Below are 18,332 nucleotides of genomic sequence, written 5' to 3'. Positions count from 1 at the left end.
TCCTGCATAACTGTTGTCACAAGTGAATTTTCTCATTTGTTTGTTGGCTCCTTTTTTCCAGGCTGTGTATAAACATCACACAGCCCTTGCAGAGCCCTGCTCTTTCCTGACTCTTAAGCATTTACATTCCCTCATGGATTAGTGGTTCTTTTCCCTGTCACGCCTTAAGTTCCATAAGACCGTTTGATAATTTGGTCAAAAGCTTTTTTAAAAATGCTGGTCTGCTGTACTGACAGCCTTGTTTACACCGCCTTGGTTGTCTCCAGTAATGGTGGTAGGTTATGTGATACTACTTGCCTCCTCAAAAACCTTGTGAATTCTTTCTCTCAAGTATTATTTTTAGGTAGTATCTCAATCAAAGATGTAGGAAAACATTCTACAGATAGTTAGCCTGGGCTCCTCTTCAGTCTGGAAGAGGAACAACTGAGAGATGCGTTGAGTGTCTTGAATAGTGAGCAGAAAGTCTGTAGGAGACAAGTGTTGGCTGTTCTTTTGAGGAGAAGAGCTAGAGTTTGCAGAATGGCCAAACAGTGGAGGAGATGCTCCAGCTCTGTGTGGGTGATCTATGAAGTTAATTGTGGAAGGTTCTGTGATTGCATTAAGTTCACGGGGGTCTCGGAGCAGCTTAGGCAGAGGTGTTTAAACAGCTGGCAGCTATGGCTCAGGACGTCCTCGAGGTGGTAGCTGTTAGAAACTTGGAGAGTGTTCCTGTGTGAGGCACCTGAGACTGGTGACTGGGGGTAGCTTTTATTTTGCAGGAGGTTCCTTACTTTGGGTTGGTCGGTTTGCTCTGCCTGATACAGGAATGAGAAAGAGGAGTGCAGTTCCTGAAGTCGTACGGCAGCAGCCCTGCTCTCTTGGTTAAATAGCCCTCGCATTTGACAAGAGAATGGTCTGAAGGAACGGGAGTACAGTGGGTTTGGACCAACGTGTAAATACTACACACCTTGTATGGAAGTTTTGAAGAGTGTCATTTTAAGGAAAGTTTACATTGCAGTAACGAAAAAAAAAAAACAACACAAAAAACCAAAACACACACAAAAAACCTCCAAAACCCCAGCATCCCATTAGGAATATTTGAGTTTGGAAACAGGCCACTTTGATACTCCCCATCCGTTGTACAGGTAGTGAACAACAGTTCTGGGGTAGAGTGCCAGTCTCAATTCCCTACTTTCTCGTCATCCGTGAATGTGCATGCTTTCTTTTGCAAGAAGTCAGCTGATTCGGCTAACAAACATCAGTTTTAGCCAGGTACTACATTAACTCCTTTCCCAGGACATTCAGCTCATCTTAAGTAGTTTATGTGTAATTCAAGGGAAGGTTTATCCTCCTTTATTCCAAGAAAAATGTTTCTGCAGCGTTGGAAGAACTGTTATCCCCATGTATCATCGTGTTTCCAAAGGATAAATACCATTGAGTATTGAAGTGTGGGTTAGATGACTATATTCTGGCCTGGCTGTTACTTAGTTCCTATCTGCTAGTTCTGATCGGTGATACAAGTTCTGCAGCTCTGTTCTCTGCAGCCTCCTGCAAAGGGAGGTGCTGATCTCTTCTCACTGATATCCAGTGACAGGACGTGTGGGAATGGTTCAAAGCTGCGCCAGGGAAGGTTTAGATGGGACATTAGGAAGCATTTCTTTACTGAGAGGGTGGCCAAACCCCAGAACAGGCTTCCTAGAGAGGTGGTCGATGCCCTGAGCCTGACAGTGTTGGAGAGGCATTTGGACAGTGCCCTTAGTAACGTGCTCTAGCTTTTGGTCAGCGCTGAAGTGGTCAGGCAGTTGGATTAGATGATCGTTGTAGGTCTCACCCAACTGAAATATTCTGTTCTACCAGTCTCCCAGCCAGAACTTGACTTTACTGTATGTAGTTTCTACCTCACTCCTGAAATACGCTTTAAAATCGTAGAATGCATTGGGCTGGAAGGGACCTCTAAAGGCCATCTAGTCCAGCCCCTCTACGATAAGCAGGGACATCTCTAACGAGGTCAGGTTGCTCAGAGCCCCATCAAGCCTGACCTTGAATGTCTCCAGGGATGAGGTTTCCACTACCTCTCTGGGCAACTTCTTCCAGTGATCCACCACCCTCACGTTAAAGAATTTTTTTCCTGATGTCCAAACTAAATCTACCCTTTTCTAGCTTAAAACCGTGACCCCTCGTCCTGTCGCTACCAACCCTTGTGAGCAGTTCTTCCCCTGCCTTCTTATAGGCCACTTTCAGGTGTTGGAAGGTCCCTATAAGGTCCACTCAGAGCTTTCTCCTCTCCCAGCTGAACACCCCCAACTCTCCCAGCCTGTCCTCACAGGGAGCTGCTCCAGCCCCCTGAGCACTTTCGTGGCCTCCTCTGGACATGCTCCAAGAGGTCCATGTCCTGCTTGTGCTGGGGGCTCCAGAGCTGGACACAGCACTCCAGGTGGGGTCTCAGCAGGGCAGAGCAGAGGGGCAGAATCCCCTCTCTCGACCTGCTGGACATGCTGCTCTCGACGCAGCCCAGGATGCGCTTGGCCTTCTGGGCTGCGGTTGCGCACTGGTGGCTCATGTCCAGCTTCTCATCCACCAGCACCCCCAAGTCCTGTTCCACAGGGCTGCTCTCTAGTGTGTCTTCTCCCAGCCGGTGTTGATACCGGCAGTTGCCCCAGCCCAGGTGCAGGACCAGCACCTGTCCAGGTCCCTCTGAATGTGTTCCCATCCCTCTGGCATATGGACTGCACCACCCAGCTTGGTGTCATCAGCAGACTTGCTGAGGGTGCACTCAATGCCACTGCCAGTGTCGTTAATGAAGATATTAAACAATGCTGGTCCCAGTACAGACCCCTGAGGGACACCACTTGTCACCGTTCTCCATCTGGACATCAAGCTGTTGACCACTACTCTCTGGATACGTCCATCCAGCAAATTTCTTATCCACTGAACAGTCCACCCATCAAACCTGTATCTCTCCCAGCATAGAAAGAAGGGTGTTCTGGGGGACCATGTCAAAGGCCTTGCAGAAGTCCAGACAGATGACACCCGTAGCTCTTCCCTTGTCCGCTGATGCAGTCACTCCGTTGTAGAAAGCCCCTAGGTTGGTCAGGCAGGACTTGCCCCTAGTCAGTTGATAGCCTCATGTCTCTGACGGTGAGAGTAGCTCAAGCAATAGGTTAATAAACTTTTAAGTGTACAAAACTGACGTTATATCTCGTAGAATGCCTGGCTAGGTACCGTCTGGGTTTTGCAGTTTGTTACTTCTTTTTATTAGTTCTCATAAACTTTCTGACGCTTCTTTGAGTTCCTTGGACTCAGTGAAGAAAAGCTGTCGTGTGGGATGTCCCGAGAAACCATTTAATCCAGAGAATTCGTTTAATGATACTGTTATGCCACGTTCTCCTTGCCAGGCAGCCTCGTTCGTTCTCGGGAAGGCTGCTTTCCACCCGAGCAAGCCTTTGGCGATCCAGCGGGCAGTCCGAGCGTACCGTGTCTCCGTTAGACTTACTGCAGCAGCGATCGCTGACAATTACTCCACTCGCAGGTCTGACTTTAAGGTCACTTACAGGACACTGCCCTGTAGAGAGCAGAAGATGTTCAGGCAGTGGGGACTGTGATAGACAATCTGGAAGGCGCAGAACTGCTTCTTGGTTTTCTTTTTCAAAGGCAAGCACTTGTGCTGGAGCCAAGTTCTGTTGTGAGATCGTTTGTCTTTGAGCAGTGCTAACTAAGCCTCATTGTTCTACAGAGAGGAGAGTGTTGACCTCAAGTCATCCTCCATCCTTCAGAACAGTGTAGGAACATTAGTTTAGTGAATCTTTTAGCACATTAGTTAGTGGGAGAAGACTTTTTTTTTAATATTGGAAATAAAAGGGGAAAAAACTGCTCTAACAGCACAGGGCCGGCTTTCTGACAAACTGCCAGTAGATTTTTGCAAGAGATTTCCTTTCAGATTTAGCAAGAGATTTACTCCGTTGATGCATGAGGTGAAGGGTCTGATGTGAGGGGTTGTTGACACATCCAAGTACAGCCGTTACTTCTGATTGCTGGAACTAGTTAGTTGTGAATATAAAACTGGAAAATCATTCAACTTTTTCCATGAAAAGGCTTTTCAAGACTCTAACTTCAGCAGCCTAAGCTGTGACATTGATTCAATCTGTTCCAAAGGGGTTTTCTACCAGAAATTATTTTTTTGAGTTTGTTTTGGTGGTATCGTACATAATCAGCATTTACAGCCTTGCTGTGCTCAGTGGTTTGCAGGCAGAGGTGAACAGGGGAAATACTGTCTACAAAGGTTTCTCGGTCCAAAAGAAGCCAGAGAATGGATAAATTTTTCAAGCACCTTAATTCACAGCTGAAGGCACTGTCTTGTGCTGCTGCTGGGCTGCTTCGTTGTGTTCAAAATAAAGGTAAAAGTAACAGCAAGGGTGAAACTAAAAGTAGAGGGGTAATGAACAGTCAGAGATTGTACGTGACGAAAGCTAACCGTCAGACAGGATTCGCCGTACAGAAGAGGAAAGTGGTTGTGGCAGAGCGCTTGGGAGCTGTCCTGTGCCCTAACAGGTCTGCTGAGGATATTGCTGAAACGTTTTTAGGACAGGCTGACCGTTGAATACCCAGGAAGAGATCACTGAAAAGAAGAGCAGAGACCAGACTGAGTAAGTAGGTAGACTTGCTTGTAGAGTTAATTTGTTGAAAGATTTACCTATTGGAAAGGGAAAAAAGAAGAACACCAGGGTGTAGGAAGCAGCTTTTGTTGATCAAAGTAAGGCAGGCTTGTGAAAATTATCAGAAGTTGTGTCGCAGAGCAACTGGAACTTGGCCATTTCAGTGCAGTGGAGCAAAACAAGTTTGCCAGTGCTCAGGGACAGAGAGAGGAAACACTGAGAAGCGGACATGACTGTGTGAATTAAACCTCTCTTTCAATGAAAAATGAGCCCTGGGATCTGAGGGGAGCACAGGAGGAGACAGCAATATGTAGGTGTAGCCTGGCTGTGTGATCCTGGAGCAGCACTTAAGAGGAGGCAGTCCCCTAGCTGTACTGGAGTGACTGGAAGAGGCAGTCCTTGTAGAACTCTACAGTTCTATCAGACGGACTGGGAATCTTCGTTGGGAGCACTTTTACCTGCTGGTCTTTCCCTCACAGCACTGTAACCCCATTTCTAGGAAGGAGTTGCCATTGTAGCAGGCAGCTCTGGAGCTTTGCCTCCTCTACTTTTGCTGCTGCTGTTCATTCATCCAAAAGAATAACAATCTTACCCACCATCTTAGAGAAGGGCTTGGTAAGAAAACTTGTGAAAGTCCCAGCTGGCATATTCAAGCAGGGCCAGAGAGAGATCTGAGCAGGCTAGTGTGATGGCTTTGGAGCAGGAAAGGAAAATGCTTGTGCAATACTTGGGAGAGAAAGACAGTAGAAATAATATATAAGTAGAAAGGAGAGCATATGTGTAGTAACAGCTGACCTGGAGACATGGAAGAAACCTTCAAAGTTGTAAAGCACGTCCCGGAAACCTCTATATTTAACCCCCTCAAACAACTTCAGTGACAAGTGACCTTTCTTTTTTCTCCAGCCGTGCCGAGAACATCCTCCCCATTGTTGCTTTTCTCTCGGATTGCTCTGTGCAGTAAGCAGAGCAGTAAATGGGAATGTGGTCTGCTCTGTGGTGGTTCTGCAGCAGGCCAGCGGTGTAGCTGAGAACTGGGTCGCTGCTGTTGCCTAGAAAGCTGCTCCAGCCATAGAGACAAGCAGCAGTGCTATTATCAGAAGTAGTACTGGAGGTGCAGATTCTGAGCTGAACAGGAGACAATTTGCTGTCAACAGCCGCAGATCCTATGTGGTGAAGGGCAGCGCGTTGATACCACAGTGGTGCTCTGGTTTTGAGCCCTGTAAATACCGAATGTTCTTGCTGCTAATCCTCACGGGTTCTCCCGCATCTTGGTGGTGTTTTGCTGTGCGTTGCCAAGTCCCTCGTGCCTCTGTGCTCCCTTTGCCCAAGTGGGAATGATGCTGTCTGACTGGTGAAGCTGTCTGACTGGTGAACTTGCTTCACAGGCGAGGAGCAGGGGTGGAGCTACAGGGCTGGGGGAGCTGAGCTGCTGTTTGTGTGAGAATTTGGTGGAAGAGGACTGTACTGTCGTGGGGTCGGGGTCCTGCTGCCGCCTAATGCTGTAGTCTCTTCCATGTTACCTGTGAAGTTTGATTGTAGGGTGAGTGCGGAGGAGCAGTGGCTATTGGCCAACATTCTTACAACATTGCAGGTGTGTGTGGAGCCCCTTTCAAGTTTTTGGCCATTACCAGTCTTAGAGGGGAAGGATGGTAGAAGTTTCCATTCCTCTCAGCTGCTAAGGGCAGAGATCTACTGTTTTGAAGGTCCCATGAGAAAACAGAACCCTTGAGCAGTCCCTTAAGCAAACAGCCCCAGCCTATCCCCTCCTCTAGTTGTTAGCCTCTTCCTGGCCTCATACCATGTTCTCTTAGGAGCTGCCCTGTTAATTTGTAAATTAGCTGGGTTTCGTCTGGAGAAGTAAAGCTTGAAGTGCCTCGTGTCCTGTTAGCTTAACTCTTACTGTGAAAAATGATGGTTTGTGTGTTGTCAGGAGGAATATGCGGGGAAGAAAATAAAATTATGGTATTTTCATATTTTCCCCAAAATAATTCTGCTCACATTTGTGTAGTTTTGGTTTGTAGTTCTAACAGAGTATTAGCTCTAATGCCAATAAACTTTCTATTATTAAATACTTTGATACTATATTTTCCTTTCCTTATTTTCCAGGGCAGGGAAACCACCACCTGGCTTACATCTGGATGTAGTCAAAGGAGACAAACTCATTGAGGTATGAATATAGGTTTTGTGTGTGTTTGGTGTATCGTATGCATAGGCACCAGCAGCAGAACATTTCCCAGCATCTTCTGCACTTACACGTATTTCCTTTCTCCCTCCAATTCATTATTTTCAAGTCGATTTGTTTTACTCTGAAACCTCACAGTGCAGTGAGTTTTCCCTTGCCTGTACTCTAAGGCTGTCTCACGCTGTGCCGTGCTTCCTTCAGTTACCCTCCGGTTCGCTGCACGGTGTGAAGGGACACAAACCTGCAGGGCCCAGCTAGCGAGCAACGGCGCTTTGATTCCTGCACGTTAGACCTGTCCTGGTGAGAGAGAGAAAAAATAGAATGTCTGTAAGGGAAACTCGATGCTTTGCAGAGCCTTATTTCTTCCAAACTTAATTTTGGACCAAGGCTGACATTTTGTTTCCTACAAGATACATGTGCAGGAGGTATCAGACTGCAGCCAGAAGGCACCTTGTCTCAGGAACTTCAGGAGCAGAAACTTGAGTAACATGGGGAAAGAAAGCTCAAATACAGAAGAGTAAGAGTAAAATCTCTTCACTTTGTACTGCTGGTTTGAGACGCTTGTCTGCTCAGTTTATTTTCTATTTTGTGTTACACTAAGGTTAACTTGGCGTCCTGTATTTTACAGGGTTGTGCCCTGTCCTACGGAATGAAATACAATATGATTTTGCATCCCATGGATCTGCAAGCAGTGTTGTGATTAGCACAGATACAGTGACTTATTTTTATTACAGCAAAGGAATTTGTCTGATATACACCATCTCTGTTTCATATTTTGTATTATATCACACTAAAAGTAGTAAATAAGAAAAAAAAAAAAAGGCCCTTTAACGTGGTTGACAGAGAGGACCCGAGCCAGTCAATGTGTATTCGCAGCAGAGAGACTCATAACTTGCAGTTGACTGAAATGGAGAAATGTTTCTGGGCAGCAAAAGTTTGCAAAGTTGAGCCAGCTTTTCTGAACAGAAACTTGGAAAAATGAGAACTCTGTGTTGGATCAAGAAAGATTTATGCAGCTTAAAATCTTGGCTGGTTTTTAATGTGTGCTACCACAGGAGTTCAGACAGTATTACGTATTCCTTCTGGTGTCTAGCAGGAGAGATTTACTGTTTAGAATTTGGTTAAGTTACCAGAATATGTTTTGCGTAGGGAAGTGGATAGAGATGTCACAAATAGGTGTCTCACACATAAACTTGTGTATTCCCAGGCCAGAAACCAGTAAAAGGCTTTTCATTATAGTCCCTTACTGATGGTTTTACAGACTGTTTTGAGAGAGTGCTTTTACTCTGGGTTTAAAGACACAGAAATGGGCAAAGCCAGTCTTGACCTGAGAGATCTTTGCTCAGCTTTAGTTTGAAAGGAATTAGGGGCTAACAGACATGTGCTGCATCATCAGAGTAGTTCGTACAAGACAGGGCTGAGGTGGTTCATACCTGCTACTCTAACTACGTTGGAGCTGCCCTTCACTGGCTCTTTCTAGGCACTACAGCTTTAGACCCTTTGCATTGTGCTTGTCTTCAAACCACGAGCCATGTGTTCTGCTTCTCATGGTGCTGGTCCATGTTCAGAACCATTCAGAGGTCGGAGAGCTGCTTCCCAGCTCAGCCTCCTCGCTGCCGTCCTGCAGTACCATCTGGGCTAAGGGTTGTGCTTGGCACGGGGTCTCCCGGTATTTCTTCCAGGCCATGGGATGAGGTTCAGCAAGCAAAGCCAAATGGCAGTGACTTGGGGTTTTTTGGTAGGTGGCAGGTGGCCAAACATAATGGAGCCTTCCCACCTGGGGCACTTAACTCTACGAGATGAGTTTTTTCTTGTCGTGTTTCTTTTGGATTTTTGAGTGTGGGGAGAGAGCTTTAGGGTGAAAGAGTTTATGTGGAGCTCTCTGCTGAATGAATCCTCAGGTGCTAGGCAAGTGTCTGTCATGGGAGTCCTGGTCAGGACTGGGCGGAGGGGAGGGGAAAGGCAGCAAAATGCCCTGTGGAAGCTGAGGACACACCGCTGGTTTTGGCAGTGGGTGAGCGGATTTGGTGTGGATAAATTGACAGTCAGGAGTATCGTCTTGGTGGCATCCGACTCTGAGGCGGTGCTGCCCAAAGCTTTGGGGCCTACAGGAGGCCCCGGTCGGCTTTGTAAGCCTGGGGTCTCTGTCTGCGCGGGGAAGGTGGGTGGCACAAACATCCTGATTCCCTCTGCCTGCCACCAGCTCCGCTGATAACCTAACAGGTTCCTTCTGCTGCCGCCAGCGCGCTGTGAGCGGCCGTGGCCGCTCCGCTGCCCGAGTACTGCGAGGCTCAGCAGAGGGTGTATCGCAGAGGTGACAGAATGACTGTGGAGCTTGCGTTGTACCTCCTGAGTGGCTGATGTTGGCTGTCGGTACGGCTCGCCCGCCGGGCGGTGTGCGGCGTGTGCCGAGGGCCCGGGCAGCGCTGAGCAGGCCCGGGCACCCCCGCGCAGCCCAGCTCTGGCTTGGCACGGCACGGCACGGCTGTCTGCTGGGGAGCTGCCCTGGCACGGCTGCTCCTGCAGGCGCCTGGGGGCCTTGCCTGCCGGTGCGGGGGGTGGCTGCAGTCCTAGACTGGGAATACCTGGGACAATGTACTGTGTGTTTTGGGGAGCTGTGCAGCAAATTAACAGCGTTGGGCATGACCCACCCATTTCCCTTTTTGGTACGTGTGGCAAGTAGTTTTTCAGGTTTGTGTCTCATGGTGGACGGCAAGAAAGAACGTTCTTAGCTGTTGTGGATACTGAGCACTTGATACTAACCGAGCCATCCGTGTCCCAGGTCTCGTGCAGAGGTCTGAGGTACACCTCGTGATTGCTGGGTCTGAAAAGTGCAACACTAAAACAAGCCATGAAGTGTTTAAGCTCAGTGTACAAAGGATGACACTGGGTTATAACTCAGAGGCACAGAGAATTGGGAAATTTATCTTGAAATAAAGGCAATAAAATTATTTTCTCTGTTGATTTGTTGCAATATTTCCGATTTATGAATTCGTTTGTGTCTTTGCAAAATCTCTTGAAGTTCTGTCAAGTGAGAATGGTGGTGTTTGGGCGTAAAGGGTGCAGATGAACACTTAGGGGACACTTCTTTTGGTTTCCATTCTGGACAAGAATGAGAAATTGTTGGACCAATTTTTACGGTACTTGAAATCGTGAGGTAACTGCTTGTGGAGGTGAGCACTGAAATGTGGCGTAATGAATCAGCTTCTGAAGATCCACTTGCTTGTATCAGAGTTTTGTTTACCCACTTTTTTTTTTAAATACACAAGAATAAAAGGAAAAGTTAGTGCTTGTCTTTTTCCCCAAGTGGAATCATAGAATTCATTAGTACAAAGGTACTAAATTTGGGAAGACTCAGCGTGCTGAACTGAGTAAGGTGCTGCGTAATACTGGCCATAGAGCCGTTGCCATGAAGTCGAATCCCCAGAAGACCGAACCAGCACTTCTCAGAAGCTGTACGGTACCAAACGCTGTGCTGTTCACCGGTCGGTACCTGGGTGAGACAGCGGTGATGTTAAGGGACAGTGTCAGTGAGACTAACGGAGTGGTAGGTGGTGCTTCAGGCTTGCAGGGAAAAGCACAACAGAAGCACACGGGCATGAAGAGTGTACAGGGAGGAGATGTGATCTAGTTAGAGGGGGAATTAAAAAAAAAAAAAAAGAATGTTCAACCAGAAAGGACTGACAAAAACCAGGTACTAGTTTAATCTCTTTATCGGTGGCTTATACTTTCTGGTTGATTCTGAGGGGTGGCTCTTGTGAAAACCAGTGTTTGTAAAGAGAGGGAAAGCGATAAGGTAGCTGGGTAAGAGCAGAATCCAGTAGTCTGTTTGAGTATATTGATTTCTCAGGGGTTTTATCTGAATTATGCTGAGGCTTTGAGGTACGCTGTTCCCCACCAGACACAAATGGATTCAGAGGAGACACCCGCATGTTTTAAATGTCCCAATTGGAGGAAAATCACTTGCATTTTGCATTTGCATCTCATTTGTCACCAGATAATGTACTTGAAGGTGACTTGCTAATTAAGCTGTGATTCCTGTCTGATCAAGTGAGACGTGGACTCACAAAGAAGACTTGTTGTAGTTAAAGCCTAAGTATTGGCACTGGTGTGGATTTCCTGCCAGGTTATGTATCGCTGAGGGTACTGGTGAAGTTGTCATTCTATCCAGCTGTTTGTTTTCACGGAACTTCTTGAGATTTAATATCTTTTAGCGCAGGTTGAAATTGGCCGGTTGGTTGAGAAGTTGTTTGGTTTAGTAGGGAGCTGATGGATGCACACGCAGCATGATCACCTAAATCTTGTTATTTTAAGAAAGCAGGCCAAAATATGGAAGTCAGTAGATTTCACGTGAAATTGTGCTTAAAAGGTATGCCTTGAGTTAGCTGGGAATAAGACATCAGCTGGTTATTACATGAGGGAGCAATTGATTTTAAAGTCATCGTGGTGTATATGAGCATGGAGTTGAGTTGTTCAATTCATTCTTCTAGTGACCTAAAAGAGAGAATAAACATACAGAAATAAATTAAATACTTGTTACTGAATACCAGATTCTGAGAGCTTGCAGCATGGGGGCTGACAAATGTTCAGCAGAACAATGAGAAATCCAACACAGAAAATGTAGAACACATCGGGGGGGGAACAACAGAAAAAATGCTAAAAGCCTTGAGGTTCGGAATTGGCGGACAGGTAAATAGATGTGACTTTGCAAATGATTTGTAGAAAATGAGATCCATGAGATTTTTATGCTTGCAGGTAAGGCAGAGGAGTATAAATACTGTGTCTTGTTCCAAGCTGTCCCTTCTGTTCTGTACGACTGGGTAGAGCCACGGGATAACTAACTGTCCAGGTGCTCGCTGTGTCGGCCTTCCTGGAAGCTCAGCAAGCCCCACAGCAGCTCCCTGGGACGGGTCTGATCCGTTGGCCCTTTCTAGCCGGGCGTGTGGTTACCCAGCTGGCAAACCTGAGGAGGGGTGGCTGACCGGTGGGAAAGCCAGGAGGGAGGTGCCTTCCTCACCGCAGTCCCAGTGCGTGTGATCCACTGGTGCGCCGGAGCCAGCTGGGGGCGGATCTGACTGGAGGCAAACCGGTGCAGTCGGAGCTGAAAACCGTAAAGACTAACGCGGCAAAAAAGCGCTTTGCAAGTGAGCACTTGGCTGGGATGGGTGGCAGTGCGATCGGGGGGAGGATTGTACGGCTGGGAACGGAAGGAGGGAGAGGGGAGAAGTCCTTGTGCTCTAGCAGGCAGTGATAATTCAGCTCAGACCATCTCATGAAAGCAAAGCTTTCCTCAAGTAAGATTGGTTTGTTGTTTTTTTTTTTTCTGATGGAAAATGTATCATCAGCATTCCCTTGATCTCGCTACTGAAACGTTGTGTGGGCTTTGGTAAATGTTTGGAAAAGCAGAAACCATCTGTTAACCGATCTGTAATGCATGGCCAGCCTTTGACTTGGGCAGCTGGAGGCAAGAAGACACAGGTTAGATGAAGATCTTGGAATATGGTGAGGAAGGAGGCTGCACTGTGTAGGTACTTCAGCGTTGGGGCGTGAGGCGTTCCTGTCAGCGGCACTGTCTGTTAATAGAACTGTGCTGTGTGCACTGTAGGACTGTGTCACTTGTTCCTTTGCTTTTCAGAGATGGTTTATGTAACTGATACTACAATACATAAGATCTCGTTTGAAGAAGAGATTAGAACTAGTATGAATTAAGAAGAAATGCCTAAAATTAATGGATTACTTGAACAGACTAACACGATTTCATATCACAGTACATATTTGGTATAGTTCTGCATCTTTATTATAAAGGTCTGAAATCTCCTGTATGTCCATTTCTATACTGAAGTATAATTTTGGTGTTCTGTGTCAGACGGATCTGTATCAGATCGTTTAGCATAGATTCCTGGCTTAGCCAAGGCCCAAGGTCACCTGCATCGAGGAATGTGTAAGAATCATCGGGAGCAGATGTGAGAGAGAATCTCCTGTATAAGACAGCCTCCTGCTTTGAAGAGTCGCTGTCCTTCCCGGGCTGTCTTGTACTGGCTGCTAAAGAATGGAATAACGGGGACTCTGCCACGTTCAGCTGTTCTGAGTTTGCAAAGAGAAGATTGGAGTTCCTGTTCTTAGCAGTGTCAGACAAAACCGAACTGTTGATTAGCTGTTGATGCTTTGTTATAAATTTGTTCTGTTGATTCATGCTCTTGAATTTTTTCAGGAAGATCCAAAAGATTATAGGAGTCTAATGTGCTTCTCTGTTTGATATTCTACCTCAGAAACTCATCATTGATGAGAAGAAATACTATCTCTTTGGGAGAAATCCTGATCTGTGCGATTTTACCATTGACCACCAGTCTTGCTCTCGGGTCCATGCTGCCTTGGTCTATCACAAACATCTCAAGAGGGTTTTCCTCATAGATCTAAACAGCAGTAAGTAGTGTGGCATCTAACCAGACAGAAGTATGGTATTTCAGTGCTTAAACATTTCTGAATCTCTGACACTTTTTCCGTTGTTGTTGTTGTTGTTGTTTGCACCATGTGGATAGATGACTATGATCTGAATTAGCGTCCTCGTGGAAGACTGGCAAGGGTTAGGAGCAAAGGAGTGTTTGCTCCAGTCAGCTTACGTCTGCTTCACTTGGTGTTTAAAACAACTTTTCTAGATTCTTAAGAGGCTGAGGGAGGGGAGGAGAGTGACTTGTCATTCCCTTCACAGTTTTAGTGACGCTTTCTCTTCTGAGGGTGGTTTCCCAAGATCTAAAACCTGACACGCTGTTTTTTCCACTGAGGGGGTGATTCCAGACATGGTACGTTGGGACCTACAAGAATCCAGAAAATAAAGGCTGTTTGTCATTTATTTCTGTGAGTTTTTGAGGACTTCTGATGCGTGTTCTCTTATCTGGTGAGATGGTAGGTAAAATGTACATGGCTAATGTTTCCAGCAGAACCTCAGTGACTTGTATCTCGGAGCAGCCGTGTACAGTTCCTGAGTTTCTCAAGACTTGAACTCGAATACTGTGAGCCCAAGCTGATGACTAACGGACTGTTTTGAATTTTGATGTTCTCAGCACATGGTACGTTCTTGGGTCATATCCGTTTGGAACCTCACAAACCCCAACAGATACCCATTGACTCCACGGTTTCATTTGGCGCTTCGACACGGGCCTATACTCTGCGAGAGAAGCCTCAGACACTGCCGTCAGCAGTTAAAGGAGATGAGAAAATGGGAGGCGAAGATGAAGAGCTCAAGGGCTTGTTGGGCCTGCCAGAGGAGGAGACAGAACTTGACGTGAGTATGGTGGCACATTGTCCCTAGGTGGCATTCCCAGCTAAACGGGCAGCGTTCCCCGCTTGCTTGTGTAGGCTCAGGTTCTTAATTTCTTGGCCTTGAGGACAGTCTGAGCTGTCTCCTGCTGGCAGATACGCATGGCGGGTCTTGTTCTGCCATGGTAAGCCTGTGGTCATGCTGCTTCCCAGGATCAGTGACCTGACCGTCCTGCTGTCTTCTCCCAAAGGCTTGCCAGGGAGTACGCGCTCTCCAGCCCACCCCCGGTCAGGGTGACTTCCCCCGGTGTTCCCCATTGCCGGGTGACAGTGAACGCTGCCCTGGTTCCTACAGTTGGCGAGTGAGGAGGGAGAGAGCGGGGGGTGTGGCGTTCGCGGGGCTGTTGAGGTTGGCAGGGACCTCTCGGGACCCAGCACCCCCTGCTGCGGCAGGGTCAGCTACAGCAGGCTGCCCAGGCTGGCGCCCAGTCACGTCCTGGATGTCTGCAGACAGAGACTGCCCGGCCTCCCTGGGCCGCGCCGGAGCACTCTGTCTTCCCAGGGCTCTGAACGATGGGCTGTGGTCTTTTGAGGTGCACGATCACGTGATGACATCAGACTTCATACACTGGTTGCTTCAACTATTTCGTCTCCAAACTTGTCATTAGAACCTGACAGAGTTTAATACAGCCCACAACAAAAGAATTTCCACACTAACCATTGAGGAAGGGAACCTGGATATTCAGAGACCAAAGAGAAAACGGAAGAACTCCAGAGTGACGTTCAGTGATGACGATGAAATCATCAATCCAGGTGAGCAGCTTGCTTTGATCTTTAGTCGATGCCCTTTAAGGCCTGCTTTCCAGTATTCCCATAGGGATTCCTAAGGGCTGCGTAGGGATAACAACAAAATTTTGGCAGTCAGTGTTTGGGATCTGCTATTTCAGAGGAGCTGCTGTGTGTGGTGCTGAAGTCTTTGGTCTCGCTGCGTTTCTTCTACCTGTAAAATAACTGCAGGATTTGTGCAGGACAGGGATATCATGCTCAGCTTCATTCTTCAAAATTCTATCAGATGGTGGAAAGAACTCGTGGGTCCAAAAGGAGCAAAGTGGTTCAATTTTTTTGCCTTCTTTAGAATCTAAATGGGAACTGAACTCGTTTTTTCTCTGTCCCTTAGTATTTTCCTTACCTGTTGACTAGTGGATGCTTGTCTCAAGCTCAGACGTTTTTTGCTATTTGTCTGTATATCTGAAAGTAATTCTCATTCAAAATGATGTTTCTGAAGAGGTATCCAATTCCTAATTAGTAATTTGTTCTGCCTTAGCTGTTCTATATTAGTAGCACTCCTATTAATGATTTTTTTATATGGTAATATTCCTATTAATAAAAGCTTATTAATGAGTATGCATTTTGAAATGCAGTCTGGAGCTAGTTTCACTTGGCAGTGCATGCCATTTGGATTTGTAAGGTTATGCAGTTTAGTTTTCAGAACATCTTAAGTAAACAGCAATCATTTGCATCACCAAAAAGGTCATTTTCTCAGGCTTTCAGAGGCTCTACATTGAGTTCTTCTGACTCCTCCTGCAAGGTCCCTCGAGGACTTCTGTGGCCAGCAGTTGTGCCGTTGAGCAGGTGCCGTGCCGTGCCGTGCCAGCAGCAGCTCTCGGCCTGTCTGAGCAGTGCAAACTGGCCACCCGTCTGTCCCCTTCCCCGCCCTCCCGGTGAGCGGAAGCCTTTCTCACCAGGGTACCTGACGAGCCCACCTTGAGACAGAGCCACTACATGTCCCCTTAGCTCTTCTCTCTCTTTGGGCGTGCTGGTGCTTACTGGGAGCTGCTGGAGTGCTGGCTTAGAGAGGGTCCGTGTACCAGGTCCTCATACGGGTTCCTTTGGCTGACACGTTGGGTCTTTCCCTGGGTCCTTGCTGAAAGCGCCGCTGTTCTTGCCTTCGCAGAGGACGTGGACCCGTCGGTTGGGCGCTTCAGGAACATGGTGCAGACAGCGGTGGTCCCTGTCAAGGTACAGACTTTGTAATTAGTTAATGCGTTACATTGAGGACCTCACTTTATGAATTGCACCTTAGAAACCTCATGTTCTGTGGTGGAAAGCGTGTTTTATTGTAAGCAGAAGTCGTGGTTCACAATTGACTCTTTTTTTTTTTTTTTTTTTTTTTTTTTTAGCAGATTTGACCATTTTCCTTCAAATTCATGTTTAGCTGTTTTCTTTAATAATGCACAGGATCGATGGCAATTTTTTTCCTCCCAAAAAGAAACACTTTCCAGAAATTCGGTATGGTAGTTGTAGCATCAGTGAAAATTGTGGGAAGTGTGGAAAATAGAAAATAAAAGAGAGGTTGTTTGTTTAAATACTGTAAGTGTTAAAGATTTCATTATGTTGTCTGCTAGAACTAGCAGGGTTTGGACTTTGCTCCAAGACGAGTGTGTTGCCAGTGCTATGTTTAATTTGCGTACGCTAGGAGTAGGGGAGACTGGCAAAACTTCAGGGTGGCTGAGCAACAGTGTCGTAGCAATGTCACTTGTTGCTGGTGCACCCTAAATAATGTGTGTGGAGAAGGACAGTCCTACATGAACCCCAGCCTGCAGGAGGAGATGGGGATGGATGGGAGCTCGGCAGAACCACCCCAGTGACACAGGAGCTGCGGTTTCTTGCTGTGGGGGGAGGGAGGGTCTGTGTCGCTGACCAAGGACCTCCCCGCTCGGGCGTCCAGGACGGGCTCGAGCCTGGCGCAGGAGGTAAAGAGGTGCTCGGACCTAATCCGAGTGAAACCTGGGCTTCAGCTTCTGTCACCCCTTCCTGCCTCGGGCACCACTGAGAGGTCGTTATTAAGGGGTTTTCAGGGAAACGCAGAAGTCGTCTGCTGGGACAGAGACTGGGACATGATCTGTCACCGCTTTGTACGGGGCCCTTTTGGGGAGAGCGGCTTGTTTCACGTGCTTTGAGTAATTCTTTAAATACTTCCATCTACAGAAAAAACGGTTGGAGAATCCGGGCTCGTTGACCACAGACGATTCTGCATCCCGGCGTATGCAGAGCTTCCCCTACAGCGGAGGATTGTACGGCGGCTTGCCTCCCACCCACAACGAGGCGGGTTCCCAGTCGCACGGCGCCCACGGGACAGCGCTCATTGGCGGGCTGCCGATGCCCTACCCCAATCTTGCCCCAGATGTGGACTTGACTCCGGTTGTGCCCTCGACAGTTAACATGAACCCGGCTCCAAACCCTGCTGTCTTTAATCCTGAAGCTGTGAATGAACCCAAGAAGAAGAAATACGCCAAGGAGGCATGGCCGGGCAAGAAGCCAACCCCTTCCCTGCTGATCTGAGTGGGGGTTGTTGTGGGAGGTGGGAGTTACGAACTCCAGGAACTGTTTATGTGCAGTATCGTCTTTTTAAAATCTCAATGTCCTAACCAGATGTAATACCAAGATTGGAGAAGTGAAATATCCTTTAAAGATATGTCTTCAAACGTTTTTATATGTCTGTTTAAAAAAAAAAAAAAATACAGCTCCCATCTCCTTTTGAACCAAAATAATCTGGCAGCCTTTTCTTAGCCATTGCTGTCCCCAGAGGTCTTTATTCTGAATTTTGATGCGTAAGTTGAAGGGGCAGAGTCATACAATTTAATTGTCATTTATGGCATGACCCTGCAAATTCGTGTATTTGGGTGTCGTGCTCACTATGAGTCACGTTGTTCCTGCTGGGCTTGCCCGTAGCAGGTCAGCTACATCAGCAGTAGGTGTGTGTGGGGCCAAACCTTTCAGGAATCCCGTTGGTATGAGTCCTAAAACTTGCAAGACACAAGTCAGCTTTTATTTTTTCCATTTTCAAAACCCACCAGTGTGGGGCATTATCTCTCTTCTTTTTCTCTTTTTAGTTTGCCTGCACCTAGAACACTACGGCCTCCCCTTAGTTCAGGAGCGTGGAGGTGGGATGGGTGAGACATAGGTGGGCTTCCGTAGCTGTGGTCGGGGGGATGGCCGGGGGGGATGAAGGGTGCACACGCGGTGGGTCTGAGCTGGTGCCGGTGCTGATGGCAGGCGTTCGGCTGGGGGTGGGCTGTGGGCTCTGCGGGCGAGGAACAGCGAGGTCGTGATGACTCTCCCCTGTGGTAATGTAAGGTGGAGCTAACACAGAGGAGAGCAGTTTCTTTTAAACTCGTTGGCCCTTTTAACTTAAATAGTTTCATTTTTATTTGCAAATGGAGCTCGTGAGCTGAGAGTGTGTGCGAGGTGCAACAAGACAC

At 47.3% G+C, this 18,332-nt stretch overlaps 1 protein-coding gene and 1 non-coding gene across 3 annotated transcripts; both read left to right on the top strand.

Annotated features, from left to right (window-relative positions):
* Positions 1-9,559: 9,559 nt before the first annotated feature.
* LOC147413171 (small Cajal body-specific RNA 1) lies at positions 9,560-9,725 on the top strand. The gene has a single exon (XR_015184092.1).
* Positions 9,726-13,052: 3,327 nt separating this feature from the next.
* PPP1R8 (protein phosphatase 1 regulatory subunit 8) lies at positions 13,053-17,545 on the top strand. Of its 2 annotated transcripts, XM_009951448.2 has the most exons (5): positions 13,053-13,236; positions 13,875-14,095; positions 14,739-14,883; positions 16,025-16,089; positions 17,059-17,545. In XM_009951448.2, the coding sequence occupies exons 2-5, from the start codon at positions 14,030-14,032 to the stop codon at positions 17,410-17,412; spliced, it is 630 nt and encodes a 209-aa protein (XP_009949750.2). In that variant the 5' UTR covers positions 13,053-13,236; positions 13,875-14,029; the 3' UTR covers positions 17,413-17,545. The 2 variants fall into 2 exon arrangements, with proteins under 2 accessions (XP_009949750.2, XP_086335794.1); XM_086479668.1 differs by having other exon boundaries at positions 13,194-14,095.
* The last annotated feature ends 787 nt before the right edge of the window (positions 17,546-18,332 follow it).

This window comes from Leptosomus discolor, chromosome Z (assembly GCF_034619465.1).
Source record: "Leptosomus discolor isolate bLepDis1 chromosome Z, bLepDis1.hap2, whole genome shotgun sequence".
In the NCBI taxonomy this organism is placed as follows: Eukaryota; Metazoa; Chordata; class Aves; order Leptosomiformes; family Leptosomidae; genus Leptosomus; species Leptosomus discolor.
This window is presented reverse-complemented; position numbering and strand designations above follow the sequence as displayed.